At 41.6% G+C, this 14884-nt stretch overlaps 1 protein-coding gene across 1 annotated transcript; it reads left to right on the top strand.

Moving 5' to 3' along the window:
• Positions 1 to 854: 854 nt before the first annotated feature.
• On the top strand, positions 855 to 14126 carry zgc:162472 (transcription factor TFIIIB component B'' homolog). Its single transcript, XM_030436075.1, has 29 exons — positions 855 to 1040; positions 2140 to 2343; positions 2446 to 3076; positions 3185 to 3288; positions 3381 to 3440; positions 3641 to 3814; positions 4042 to 4175; positions 4275 to 4369; positions 4484 to 4538; positions 4628 to 4762; positions 4921 to 5139; positions 5228 to 5291; positions 5387 to 5573; positions 5657 to 5766; positions 5872 to 6256; positions 6431 to 6565; positions 6917 to 6953; positions 7081 to 7197; positions 7303 to 10459; positions 10587 to 10744; positions 10869 to 11116; positions 11533 to 11596; positions 11674 to 11809; positions 11901 to 12021; positions 12109 to 12145; positions 12240 to 12344; positions 12436 to 12667; positions 12766 to 13048; positions 13148 to 14126. The coding sequence occupies exons 2-29, from the start codon at positions 2147 to 2149 to the stop codon at positions 13259 to 13261; spliced, it is 7494 nt and encodes a 2497-aa protein (XP_030291935.1). The 5' UTR covers positions 855 to 1040; positions 2140 to 2146; the 3' UTR covers positions 13262 to 14126.
• The last annotated feature ends 758 nt before the right edge of the window (positions 14127 to 14884 follow it).

Below are 14884 nucleotides of genomic sequence, written 5' to 3'. Positions count from 1 at the left end.
CCATTGGTGAACAGTGGTGAACATGCACTTTCATACATTCCAAAAAATATTTACTAACCTTTTTAAGAGTTCAGAAATCTCAACTCTGTGTGCGCAGGACCTCGACTGGATTTAATTGCAACACCACCATTTCTGACTACAGAAGATCCATATTGTTAAAGTAATAATATTGATATATTCAGATATAATACCACAGTTTACCACATACTCTATTACAATCCTAGTTATCTGCAAAATGTACTTAAAGTATGAAAAGTTTAAGTAATAATTCACAAGAATGGCCGAATTATGTCTTTATGATTAGAATATATAATAGGCTCATCACTGACTTCACAATTTAAATCCACAAAGTAACTAACATATACAGTGTCTGTCAAAATGTGTTTATCAATGAGTATAGGAATATGTACTTTACTTGAGTATTTCCATTTTCTGTAGAGAAGAAATACTGCACTCTTTATTATTATTTTTGAAATTAATTTTTTCGTCATACATTCAGAACAAATGACCATCTTATAAAATGTGATTAATTGTTATCAATAAAAATAACTTCTAGTTTTTCAAATAATCAAAATTAGCCTCTGCAACAGAGAAAAAAATTAAATGTTGCTTATATGTTACATAATTCTGATGATGGAAAATACTCATTATTTTCTAAAGCACACTTTCTTGCTTCTATTAGCTACTTATGTAGGCCTACAACTTAAATTATGAGTATTTTTAGATTCGTGTATTGTTCCTTTTACTTAAAGTAAACACCTGAATAGTTCTTCTGCCACTGAGTAATACAGATATTATGTTTCCTGTCTTCAGTCCCTGAGAAGGAAGGTCGCTCTTACCTGTAGACAGTACGATCTTGCCTCATCCTGCTATTTGCGGCTACCCAACTACATTTCCCATAACCCCCTTCTCTCAAGCAAAGACCGCGTCATTGAAAAACATGGCGGATTAGTGTGTGCATGGGATCCGCTACTCGCTTCCAACCCGTCGTCGATAAATGAAAGCTTATTTCTCCCCGCAAACGACATTTACCTGAACAGGTACGTTGCTAGCAGCTAAATAACACACGTAGACGTAATAAAATAATACAAGTAGCTGTCTTAGCTTCTGAATATTAGGAATATGGCGGCCCGAGTCTCGCATACTGCAAGTGTTGACATGCGAGTTTAAGCCCAGCTTTGAGCACTTTTTGACTTGTTTTCTAAGATTTTGAAACGTGTTTTCGTTTGAATACGGTGCGTTAGCTCATCAGACCTGTGGTTAAAATCTCGTGCGTTTGTTTCTTTAACGTTTCAGTCAGACTTAACGGCTTCTCAGCTGTCAACGTCAGTAGTCCTGTCACTTTAACGAATAGCTGAGCTTTGCACAACAGCAAGATATAAAGAGGGACGTTGTCGTGCTGGTTTAACAGCAGTAAGACTTGATTTTCAGGATTGTTGTTGTATTCTGACAGTTAACGTTACACTTGCAGAGTGAAACCATTTCTTTAAAGGATGTTTTGGTCCTACAGATACAGTCAACATGACAATAACAAGTTCTGCAGTCTGAGTTTCAATGAGTTACATCAGGCAGTACTTAAATCAAAACATCCTGTTATGTTTTATCACAGTAGTTGAACAGTTTTTTTTGCTTGTTTAATTAAATCAAATCATTAAAATACATATTAACATATTACTTTTAACTGTGATGGGAGACGTATCAAATAAATGAAAACATACTACAGTTAAGAGAACAGAACTATTGTCATACTTAACGTTTACTGGGCAAGACAAGAAAAATACACATTGGTTATCAATTATTCACATAATTAAAGCACCATCAGATCGTCCTGTCATATGAGCAGAATATGCTAAGTTTGTGTTAATGCTAATGTATCCTTCAAAAGCCTTCCTTTCTTTTCTCTCAAGTATTTAATGTTCTCCAGATATCTTTAACAGGTGATCAATTGAATTGTTGACATATTAAAATGTGTCCAAATGTCCCAGTTGTTCTATGAAGAGGATGTAGTTCACCTGTGGTTTTCCATTGCGCCTCAGCTTCACAATGTCTGAGTCATTTTCTTAAGTTATTCCACTCCCAGCTGGTTATCAGGTATTGTTAGCGTGTTGATGCAGCTTTGACTTCCTGTGCGTTTTCCAGGTCAAAAATGTTTCGGCGGTCGAGGTTCAGTATTCGGCCCAACGTTGGTACGGCAGGGAGAACAGCAGCAACACCTCAAGAAGCCCCTTCAGTAAACCAGGAGGCCGATGAGACCCCCAAGGATGTCGGTGAGAGCAGCGCTGGTGCTGCTGTGACCGATAACAAGTCTGTTGTGACCCCGCCAGAAAAACCCACAGCCCCAGCGTGAGTGACGAGCAGTAAATGACCTCTAAAATGTATTTTACCACTACTTTTGTTATGTATAGGAGGATAACATAGAGAATGTGATTTCTTACAACTCTTTAGGGATGACCAAAATGGGGAAGGTTCCAGCTCCTCAGCAGCAGTCCAGAGAAGGAAGCGGTTTTCTATCAAGCCCAAAGTGGCCCCTGGCCGCCCTTCCGCCCTTGCCCGGACTCCATTGGCGCCTGTCAAAGCAGTCTCTGCAGCTCCCATTGAAGTCCCTGTCTCAGACCTCGACAAGCCAACAACTACCCCTACAGCAGCCCCTCAGGGACTCCAGTCTCCCAGGCGACGAAGGCTTTCAGAGGAGAGCAAGCAGCCCAAAGTGCAACCTAAACCCACCCTTAGCCCTTCTGACAGTTCAGGACCTTCAGCTGTTCCTCTGGCTGAGGACTCAGGAGAACCAACCCAACCGCCATCAGAGGGCAGCAAACAATTAGAGAGCACGTCAGACGGTCCAGTTAAAGAAGTTCCTTCCAGATTAACAGATAAAGTCCCCCCCTCGCTACCAGACAGAGAATCTATGGAGATATCAGAGAAAGCCAAGACTCTAGTGTCATCCAAGAGTGGGCTTTCACTGTCCCCACCAGCGTACACCTTGAGTAGGCTCCTGAATGACCCCTCAGACTTGCAGAGGCTTGCAAAGGCCAGAAAGCTCAGAGAATTGCTCAGACAGGAGTTGCACAAAGAAAAGGTAAGTTTACTAAACAAGTAGTTTTTATTTAGAAGGAGCACTTCTCCCCAGTCTTTTAGTTCCACCTTAATCACTACATTTAAAGGGTGTTATCATTTGATGTTACAGAAAATCAAGAAAGCTAAGGCACGTCCAAAGGAATATTCTTTAGACCCTGCCAAAATGACCATGAGGGACCTTATCCGTTATCTACCGATGTCTAACCCCATGCCGTAAGTGTCTACTCGGCAACTTTGTCAAGCTTGTGTAACATTAAATTGATTGGTTGTTTAGTGGAACTGACTATAATGTGTTATTTGTCTAGATCTAGTTTAGAAGCTCCAGAAAATGAGACTGTGGTCCCATCTTCTCCAGAACGAGAGGAGTAAGTTTATGCCATCAACTCTTGTCCTTATTTGTATCCCTACTTTCACTGCATTGAAAAAGATGTGATGTGTTTATAAGCGAGTCTAAACGATGGAATAATTTGGATAGTGTACTACATTTCTAATCAATTTCTCATCATCAGCAACAGTACGTCAACCCCCTTTGTTCTGCCTGAAGTTTACAATGTTCTCCCTGCAGGTCTCCAGAGAAAGCGCAGGAGCCTGAAGTCCCCGCTAAGATTGCAAGCCCAAGAGAGGAGGAGGAGGAGGAAGAGGAGGAGGCAGCAGCAGCAGAGGAAGACCAGGATGACGCACCCATGGTCCCTCAGGTGAAAGTGGCCGAGGATGGCTCACTGATCATTGATGAAGAGAGGTCAGTACACTTCTACTGGCTATTTCATGTATATCTACTTCCCTTTTATTAAGTTAATGTTGATAAGAATAGAAACCGTGTCTTTAAATGCATCTATAACATCCTCCAGAGATGTGATTTTTGTTTTTTTTTGTCTTTTAATATATAAACAATGCAACATTATTGTGATATTGAAGATTCTGGAAACAACGTGTTGCCTTAATACATCCTCTTAATCTGCGTCTCAGTTTGACAGTGGAAGTCCAGCGAGCCAAAGGACCAAACACAATTCAGGACCGTGACCCTATCTTTGAGCGTGGCTCCACTACAACTTACTCAAGCTTCAGGAAAGGGACCTATTCGAAACCCTGGTCCAATGAAGGTTGGCCCGATATTAAGACACCTGGATAGCACACGTCTTGCTCTGATTCGTTGTCCATGTTGTTTTTTCATGTCGTGATTGTTTACTGTTTTCCATCAGAGACAGACATGTTCTTCCTGGCAATCAGCATGGTGGGGACAGACTTCTCCATGATTTGTCAACTGTTTCCTCACAGAGCTCGATCAGAGATAAAGGTGAGTGTTGACTACAGATATACACACATTCAATATAATCGGAAGAAGCAACAGAATGCCTTGCTGAAAACTCAATAAAACATTTGTGTTACTTGCACGGATTTAAACTTTCAGAACAAATTCAAAAAAGAAGAGCGTGCGAATGCTTGGAGGATTGACAAAGCTTTCAGTAAGTATTCAGTTGCACAGTGTTTTACGCTGGTTGAATATTACATTGAATGGACTTTGATGCAGCATTAACTGGCGATTGTTTTGTAGGAGAGAGGCGCAAACTGGACATAGAGTATTTTTCTAAGCTGCTAGAGAAGATCCTGGAAGTTCAGAAAAACAGGAAAAAACTCAAGTCACTCGCTGAGAAGAACTCTCCGAAGAAGCGTAAGAAAAGGGCAAAAGGTAATTGTCTCTGCAGCCTTTTTTTCCCTATCTTTTCTAATACTCAGTGAGTTCTGTATTATTATAACTTAACAGTATTCTGGGTTACAAATTTGATAATTGTCCCTACTGAGTTTGGCTAATTCAGCAATCCTTGTGTGTTCTAATATCCTCTACAGGCAAAAAAGGAGCAAGGAAGCTGAGTGATGTGGAGGAGGAAGATGAGGAAGAGGAGAAAGAAATGCCTGATTTGGAGGAAGAGGGAGAGAAAGAGAACGAGAGAGGAACCCCCGTTCCTAAGCCCAAGAAGAAACGCAAAAGAAAGACTAAAGAGGATGGCTCGACTGAGGAACCAAATGACAAGAAAAACAAAAAGTGTGAAAAAAGCAGTGATCAAGGTACAGGATCATTCACTTATTTAGTGCCATCATAGATTCTCCATGTGTGTTGCTTGCAGCTTACTTTTGTTTTATTTGATATTCTCAGACGAAGCCTACATACCTGAAGAAACCGAGGCAGCGCTTCCTGAGGATCACACTAATTCAGACATGTAATGAAACTTAAAAAAAAATGTTGTTTTGGATAAAAGTATGTTTAATGGATCTTCTTTTGGCTTAAAAAATGTTGTTTGGTTCTGATATTCAGGTCTGAAAAGACTGAGAATGCAGCTAAAGACACCACAATCAAGCCAGCTAAACTCTCACGAGGCAGAGCCCCAAAACCACTGCTGCCTTTGGGCCGGAAGTTGGGTAAAAAGTCTCCAGCACCCTCCACGAAGGCCAAAGATAGCGCAGCAGATAAAGCGGATGAAAGTGTGAGCGACAAAGAGCAGGTTAGTATTTCAGTTTCAGAGCATCATCGGATCTTTCTACCTACTGATACTTTGCTTTACTGAATGTTATGCCACCCCTTTAGGGAAATAAAGATGCGTCACCTATAAGGCAAGCCAATAAGAGGATGTCAGACGATGATGACATTTCCTCTGAAGAAGAGGACGCTTCTGTTCAACCTCCAAGACCTACCAGGTACAATATAACATGTTTTCACATATTTAATGACCAAATTCCCACAGATTTTTTTTTCTTGATAATTTAAGAAGTTGTTCATCAGTGTGTGATTGTGTTTTGTAGATATGGGAGAGTGCCCAAACCCACCAAGCCCTTGACATACCCTGCCAAAGATGATCCACACTCCTCTGCATCTGAAGCCACTCCTGCCTCACCAGCTGCATCCACTGCTTCTGCTGCCAAGCCTAAAACCAAATGCACGGCCAAGAGGGGAAGATCATCGAAGCCCCAATCAACCCAAGAGTCTAAAAAGCCCAAACTAGTCACCCTCAGGGCTTCTCAGTCAGAATCCAGTGATGAGGGGTATGAACAGCAGTGGGAGGAAGAAGAGTTGGAGAAGGAGCAGCACCCTTCATGTAGTAAGGACAGTATTGCTCCTGCATTTGTTCCCGCCAGCCTGCGTTCCCCACAACCTGTGATTTCAGAGGTGGAAGAGACTATGGAGGAGGTATGAAAAACCATTTCCCATCATATCTTACACAGATACATGCCATTCATTAATTTTATTTTGACATAAAAGCATTTTTTGTGTGTTTTTGTTGTCATTGCTTTTTTTTTGTGCATGGTTTTACATTCCATAATTCAACCCCTTCACTCTGACTCCCCCCCATTCCACACATAGCTTGATATCTTGGCCAATATGCCTGATGTGTTGGGCATCTCCCAAGATGCTTTGTGCCCTGATTCCTCTTTCGAGCTGGCACAAAATGAGACAGGCACAGCCGAACCGTGTGAACATCAATTGGATCTGCTGGTTGTAAGTTTCCAACACCTAAAATGTAGTACCAGAGAAATTTAGTAATTATCCCCAGTAACGCGTCTAACTTGAATATAATTTTCTGAGATCTAAGTTAAAAAATCTGATTGGATCAATCTGCATACCTTCTACCAATCTGCCAATCATACCAATCTGTATTTAGTTTGTGGTTCGTCATATTGTGACATAGCCTAATTTCCAAGTTTAGTTTTGGTACACTTTAATTGAGGAAAAGAAAGAAGTTCAAGTTTAAACAAAGATGCAAGCAGTCTTGATATTGAGCTGGATGAACATGTGGCAACCTCCCTGTCTAAGGAAATGGACCTTACAATGTCTTTGTTTCTCTTGCAGGATGTTATAGACTTTCTTTCTTCAGAGCACACAGAAGGTATGTTGAAAAGTTATTCTGAGCTGAGTAGCTCCCACTTGAAAATATTATATATAGATATAGATATAGCTATAGAGATAGTTAGATAAATTCATGGTATTGATTTTTGGGGTCTTCTTTGTTTTAGTGTCTGAGGACGAGAGCTACAATGAGGCTGCTCAGACTCTGCTGACCATCGGCAACATGGCTCACCTCTCTCAGTCAGCACAGAATCTAGCAACAGACATACAAGATCACACAACAGGTAAGGGACACAGAGCCCACAAGATTCCTTGTTGTGGAAGTGGATTTTATTTCTTTTATAATAAATTACACTAAATTGGAAATGTGCCTTTGTCTTTTAATGCAGATACGTCAGTAAGTGTGGATGACACCATCCAAAACCTAGAAGAAGAGATTGCATCACAGCCTGCTGCACAAGAGGAAAACAGTGCCACTTCTCTTATGGCTGCAACTTCTGGCCAAGAAGTCGCAGAAACATCAGAAACTGTGGCAGTTGAAGAACTACAAAACCGAAAAGCAGATGGTGGTGACCAGCCCATTCTTGAAAGCAGTGATCAGAGGACTGGTTCTGATCCTGACCCTACCCCTCAAATAGAGGCAAGTCCAGAGAAGTCAAAGAAAGATTCTCCACAAACTAGAAAAGGACGCTTGTCCAAGGTGAAACCAAAGCCTAACCTTGGCCAAGCCTCAAGGACTGCAAAGTCAAAATCCCAACCAGAAACAAATACACAGACTATAGATGAAGAGAGCCACACAGTCGCCCCTAAAGACACTCAAGCCACTGAGACTTTATCAGCTGCTGAAGAAATTCCTAAGATTGCAGACTCCAGTCAAGAATTGTCAAAGGATGAAATCTCTTGTATTGAAGTCAAACTTACAGAAGAGCCATCAGGCAGTCAGGAGAAGTCTGCTGGTCAAGAAAAATCAGGTGTAGCAACATCTGATCAGAGTACCTCAAAGAACCAGAGCCAGTGCTTTTCTGACACCAATTTTAAATCAACAGATGAGATACTGATATCTAATGTTCATACAATAAAGAATAGTGTCAATAATCTGGTAGTATCTGACACTGCAGTCCCAGAATCACAAGGGATAAACATTTATTCAGATCCAGTCCAACAGAGTAGTGCCCATCCTGCTCCATGTGTCACACCTGTAGAAGATCTGCCTGTTAGTCAGAAAGAAGAGAGTGAGGATGCATCAACTTGCCAGACCAAGAAGAGTCGATTCCAGAGAGTCAAACCCAAACCCAACCTTGCAAAGACATCAAGAACTGTACATTCTAAGCCTCAAACCACAGAAGACAATGTAAAGACAGACTCCAACCCAACTGCAAACCCAAATTTCCATGAAAAAGCAATAGAGGTTGAAGCAGAACCAGCATGTACCACCTCTCCCGAAAAACCAAGGAAAAGCACTGCTCCCGCTTCAGATTTGATTCCATCATTGGATTTAGGCTCTACTCTTACACCCGCAGACGAACTTCCTATAACTGAGGAGAAGAAAACAGATGTTGGAGTTGTTGGTCAGGTAGAATCAGGTGTAGCAACATCAGATTGCAGTGCCTCAGAAAACCGGAACCCTGCTGAAGCTCAGCTTGAATCCAGGATGGAACAGGACACCAGAAATGAAGAGGATAAGCCGATGTCTACTGTTGGGACAACTGAAAGTAGTTGTATTAATGTGCTGACATCTGATTCAACAGTTCCAGAATCACAAGATGGACAAGGTTCAGAGATGGACTCAGCCACGGTCCAAGAGAGCAGCGATCATCCTGCTTCATGTGTTACACCTGTAAAAGATCCACCTGCTAGTCAGAAAGAAGTGCATGAAGACCCATCGACTCACCAGGCCAGGAAGAGATTCCAGAGATTCAAACCAAAACCCAACGTAGCGCAGACATCAAAAACTTTACACTCTAAAACTGTAACCACAAAAGAGACTGTAGAAAAAGACTCCAGCCCAACTACATCGCCCAAATTCCATGAAAAAACAATAATAAATGTTGAAACCGACCCAACTTGCACCATCTCTCCTGAAAAGCCAAGTCAAAGTACTGGTCCGGATTCAGATTGGAAACCATCAGGGGATCTAGGCTCTACTGTTAAACCCACAGAGGCCCTGTCTGCAATTGATGAGAAAAAGACAGATGTTGCTCAGGTAGAATCGTTCTCTGCAACAACAGGTCAGAGAGCCTCAGAAAACCTGGACTCTGAAGCCCAGTTGGAACCCAGTACGGCACTGGACACCAGAGACATAAAGCCAACATCTGAGCCCATAGAAGAAAAACTGATGACTCAGGTTGGTACAACTGAGACTAGTTGTAGTAATCTGCTGACATTAAACTCTGCAATCCTTGAATCACAAGTTGGTCATGAACCAAACATCGACTCGGCACCTATCCAAGAGAGCAGTGACCATCCTGATCTCTGCGTTACACCTGTAATAGAGTTACCTTTTAGTGAAAAAGAAAAGGATGAAGAACCATCGACCCACGAGGCCAGGAAGAGTCGATTCCAGAGAGTCAAACCCAAACCTAACTTGCCACAGACATCAAGAGCTGTGCGGTCGAAACCTCAGACCACAAAGGACCCTGTCACACACATGCAGCCAGTTGAGAAACCCTCCGACCCAACTCCAGTGTCTGAACCCTCTGACAAGACAAAAGCAGAGGAGGGAGCACAGCCAACTTGCAGTGCCGTCTCTCCTGAAAGACCAAGCCAAATTAAAAGTACTGGTGCTGTGCCAGTTTCAGTACCATCATCAGAAACATGTTCTAGACCCACAGAGGGATCGTCTTCAGCTGAAGTCCAAAAGACTGACGCTGGAAGTGCAGTAGACTCAAGCTTAGAGGGCTCAGAACAAAATGTACCTCGAAGAAGGCAGCAACTACCCAAAATAAAACCCAATTTGGGATTATCAACCAGAACTACACAGGCAAAAGATAGTAAACCCTCAGAACCGCATCTTATGAGCACTTCGGGCGTAACCTCAGAACAACAGCCTGTGGACCTTAACAAATTCACAGAGAAGGACATCAAGCACTTGACATCAGCGCATTGTTCCTTAGAGCGTCTCAGCTCGACAAAATTAGTACCTGCAGAGTCAGAGAAGTCAGGAGATGCAGCAACATCTTCCACTGTTGTGTTGACAGGCTCAGTTCTTGAAAATAAGAGCAGTGAAAAATCCACAATTGAAAAGGAATCCCCACCAGACAAGGTGGTGAGTGCACCTGCTTCACACCTGAACAGCAAACGGGATATTACACTTGGGGCTACAGAGACCAGTACCAAGCCAACAGATGATCCAACTGCAATTTCAGATGTCCAGTCTTCAGAAGATCGTTCTACAGAAACAGAAATTAAAACTGCTAGTACACAGTCCATACCAGATCCGGGAGAAAGCACTCGGCATCCACATTCAGAGAATGAGTCTGAGGCACAAGGTCAACACGCAGTCCATCAATATCCTGAAATGACTGAAAATAAAAAGGATGACCAGAGGTAAGATGAAAAAAAAAAGATGTAATGTAAATATAGTTGTCATTTCTTATTAAGAGCCTAATGTTTTGAGATGATCATCAAAGAATTATTAGTTTTTTTTCTAATTTACTGTGTTTTACCCTTCAAGCACTGATGATAATGAGTCAAAGCCAGCCGACTCTTCTAAGTCCTCAAGAAAAGCTCCTCAGACTCGCAGAGGCCGGCTTGTTAAACCTAAACCCAACCTGGGAAGCAAAAGCCAACCTCCACGACCACAAGTCAGGAATGCAAAACAATCAGAAGCAGGTTTGACACCTTTTTTTTAAAAGGTTACTTACTTTCAAGATTGCTGAGTGGATAGTCACGATGCCTGCCATCTATGGCCGTGCAGTACCTTCCATCTGGAGTAAAGACTCCTCTTTCTTTACAGATTCTGCTACCAGCTCAGAAGGTGTGGATGCCTCTCTGCCCCACAAGCCTGTGTCTGAACTCCAACCTCATAGTCAGGAACCAGTAGAGGGAGCCATTGAACAACATAGTAACCAAAGTTCCCCTCCAAAAGATGCTGGGTCCTCACTGGCCCGCTTGACACAACAACCGAATCAACATGACTCCACTCCAAATGTTGCTGGATTTTCTCCAGGCTGTTTGACACAAGTACCTGACAATTGTAATCAGGTAAGATATTATTTATATGTGCGCAAAAGGATCGTTAAATTATATGTATAAATGCACTGTGTAAAAACAGCAGTAATGTTTTACATTGTGACACAACCATTTAAGTTGATGTCGTTCTGATGCAAACTTGACCAAACCATGTAAACCTGACAGTTCAGGTGTATGAAAAGAACATTGTTGGCTAACAATATCACTTTTTAATCAGTCAAGAGTGTTAAATAATGTCCAGTTTAATGCATCTGGAACATTTCAGGTAAAGATGATGGAGGCGTACTTGAGCTATTCCGACAGGGTTGAGAACAACTTATGTGTACACAACCTCACCAAGCGTTTGGTGTTATCTTGGTCGGGAAGCTCTCACCACACGTAAGGATTAATCCTCAAATATATCTCTCTGATTCTCCTCACACTCCCAGGATGCTTCAACATCTGGTACAGGAGGGACCCAAAGTCAGCCAAGTCTCACAATATTTCCAGACAGTAAGTCCGATCAGTTGAATTATTTACATTGTGTACACCGTGGTTTAGTCTCAAACCTCTCTAACTCTCACTCTCAGTGCTGCCGGAGCAGATGCCTTCAGATCCAGATGAACCGTTTTTCATCCTCTCTTTGACTGAGATCCCGGTCTGTTCATCGGGGGATGTGTCGGACCCTTATCTCCCTGTCACAGATGCATCAATGCAGCAACAGAGGTCGGTGCTTGTCTCTTATCAGCTGGCCTCGCAGGCGTGGAGCTCCTTTTGTTAAGTCTCTGATTTTGAAACTGTCCTCGCCCACCTGCAGTGTTACTGGAGAAAGTTTGGCATTCGCCGGAGATGGGCCTCTCTCTAATGTCGCTGTGACTGTGTCCCCGGAGGAGAGCGGTGAGACAGAACGCGGTGTAAAAGATGAAGCTGCACATACAGTGAGTAAAGTTTTAAGAAGCTATTCGGAGCTGCAATCTGATAAAATGTCAGTATTTTGTCACATATTTTCTTTTTGTCCTCCACAGCAGAGTTCAAGTTTGGAGAATCCAGTGGATCCAAATGGTAGAGTGAATTTATTTTCCTGTGATTTATTTAAACTTAGGATTAATGTCATATTTGGAATGATTAAAGTTAATTGTTTGTGATCATGGAACAGAGATTCCTGGAGTCCAGCCATCAAAATTACCAGACACGGAGGAGAATAATGATGAGACTGAACCTCCCCCAACAAAACAGAGACTAAAGGGCACTGCAAGAACAGGTATGCAATAGATCAATATCTACTCCTCAAATGCACTCTCAGCTAATTAAAGACATATTCTTCATCGTCTCTCCGTTATTCTTTGAACCAGCCAAAGTGCAGGTTAAGCCCAAGACACCAAGACAGAAACAAGCCAGAAAGACGCTCCCCGCTAAGGAGGAAGAGTCCACACAGGACTCAGAGCTTCCTGGTCCTTCTGTTCAGACAAAAATCTCAAATTCTCTAGATGTTGAAAAGAATACACTGACATGTGGAAAGGACCTTGATGATTGCAGCACAGGAGATCAAACTTCACAGACCAGAACGATTACAAGTCAGAACAGGTGAGGAAAAAAGGAAATAAATCAGATTAATTTCCCCAAATGTGTCGTTGATACCCATCACATGATTCATGTTAATTTCTATTTTCCCATACTGACAGAAAACCCCAAGACAACTCTGGCGCTTCAAGCAAACCTCCGCCTGGCAAAGCCGCTTCCAAAGGGCCTCAGGTCAAAACTCCACGCACAGCGGGAAAAAGATCTGAACTAGGACCTGTAGCCTCAACGCCACATGATGTTGCTCCCACACCCAGTCCAACACAGCTGCCAGAGAATACAAACTCTGCACTCTTAACACAAGCAGTTGTGGAAGTCAGGCAGACTTCTGAGCACAGCCGATTACACTCAGACGCAACTCCTAGCACCTCGTCGGGCGCAGCTGAGGTGAGGAGGGTAGAAGTTGGATGAATCGTATTAATTTGGTGGTTAGTTTCCACATCCACGAGTCCATAACGGCTTATCCTCTGTTCTTCTTCATCGTAGGTTTCAGCTTCCCAGCAAAGTGACAATGTGGAGAGCAGCCTAATGGAGGACGAGCCCACCAGCGTGTCTCAGTACTTCTTATGTGACATTTTCACCGACGTGGAGGAGGGATGAAAGCCATAGAGGAGGCCGAGTGAGGGGAGAGGACGGACTTGCAGGCTTGCCTTTTTAAAAATGTTTGTTGTGTTAAGTTATGTCTGTAATGTTAATTTATAACTAAAATATTGTTTTGTCTTTTGTTGTTCAGTTGTAATGTCGCGGAGTAAAATTTACGATACTGATGAATGCATTCTCACTTTCACAAGCACTTTGAACATGTACAGTAGTTTCAATCGACTGAAATGCCTTTTTGAGTGGACATTAGTTCAGATAAGATGTATTAAATTGTACTCATTAACAATCAAAACATAGATGAATCACCAGTTTGACTTAAAGAGGTGGCAGCTTCTTCCCAAATATTTGTCATTTTCTGAGCCTCAGATTCACTTAATTGGTTATGAACTACCTGTGAACATGTACAGTTTGTACGAAAGGAAACGTTTCTTCCACATTTCTGTTCCGTTAACAGACCAAACAGTCTCAGGAGGGAAAACCCGATTACTTGCCAACGTTGTACAGCTGCATGTATAAATGTACCTACCTTTTTTTTTAATGCCTCTTCTGTGTACTCGTATGCATTTTTTTTTCCCATCACCTGTTCTATTCTGAAACACTTTTTTGCTTTGTATTTGACCGGAAAGAGTCTTAAAATTGGCTTCTCATTTAATTCAGTAGAAGTGCAGATGTAGACAGATGTAAGGGAATTTTACTGACGTGTTGTTTTACTGTATATAGTGTAGATGAGTCGAAGCGCTCAAAGCGGTCCTTGTACAGATGCACAGCATTCAGATTATGTTTGATACTTGAAAACACATCATGTGTTATCTCCCTGACATGTTTCGTTAGTTCATTAAAAATAAAACATGAAATTCCACCAACACTTGGTCTTCAGTCTTTGTGTGTGTGTGTGTTTTTTAATGTTGAGATGGCTTCACTGCCTTCTGATGAGACGGTGCATTTTAATTATAAAACTAAATTGAAAATCAATATGTCTTTGGCTTGTCCCTGGTCTGAGTTTTGATGACTGCCAACCTCTGACATGATGGTATAATTCTGTTTCCTCTCTTAAATCTTATTTCAGACTGCATTAAAGGTGCACAATGTAGTTTTGGGGAAGATATTTTAATTAGGAGAAAAACATCGTCATTGACTGATCTTTTTTTATGCCTGAGTGAACAAACTTTTCATTTTTTCATCCTGTTATTACTTTGTATTTGGCGGACCCTGCCATTTTCAAGCTTCAAACAGGACCTTTATTTTTGCTCTGAGAAGAGCTGTTTTATTCAGTTATGGAAAAAATATACATTTCTGAGTTTGAATTATTGGCTCATTGATATTGTACATATTAAAATTCTGAGTTTGAATTTCTTCTTCAAAACTACTTGATGCCCTTTTACACATACAGTCTGGTTTCTTAAACTGGTTAAACCTTGAACAAACTCGTATGCAAGATACATACCGGTATTTGAATCTTTGAAGAAATATTTAGATATTTATTTATATATATGCCCAGTTTGTGCCTCTCATGCCTAAATCTTTCTTCCTCGGGTCGTAAAAGAAGTCTATGCTGAATGATATAAAACTGGACTGAAACAGGATTTAGAAGTTTAATTAACAATTAGCTCTTAAATTTGACTA

Source organism: Sparus aurata, chromosome 12 (assembly GCF_900880675.1).
Source record: "Sparus aurata chromosome 12, fSpaAur1.1, whole genome shotgun sequence".
Classification (NCBI taxonomy): Eukaryota; Metazoa; Chordata; class Actinopteri; order Spariformes; family Sparidae; genus Sparus; species Sparus aurata.
This window is presented reverse-complemented; position numbering and strand designations above follow the sequence as displayed.

Bases quoted from the DNA above. Each gene is read 5' to 3' on its own strand.
- zgc:162472 (XM_030436075.1), top strand. From the start codon at position 2,147: ATGTTTCGGCGGTCGAGGTTCAGTATTCGGCCCAACGTTGGTACGGCA. The intron at 6,954-7,080 runs GTATGTTGAAAA...TCTTTGTTTTAG, and splicing joins TTCTTCAGAGCACACAGAAG to TGTCTGAGGACGAGAGCTAC. The intron at 12,668-12,765 runs GTGAGGAAAAAA...CCATACTGACAG, and splicing joins ACGATTACAAGTCAGAACAG to AAAACCCCAAGACAACTCTG.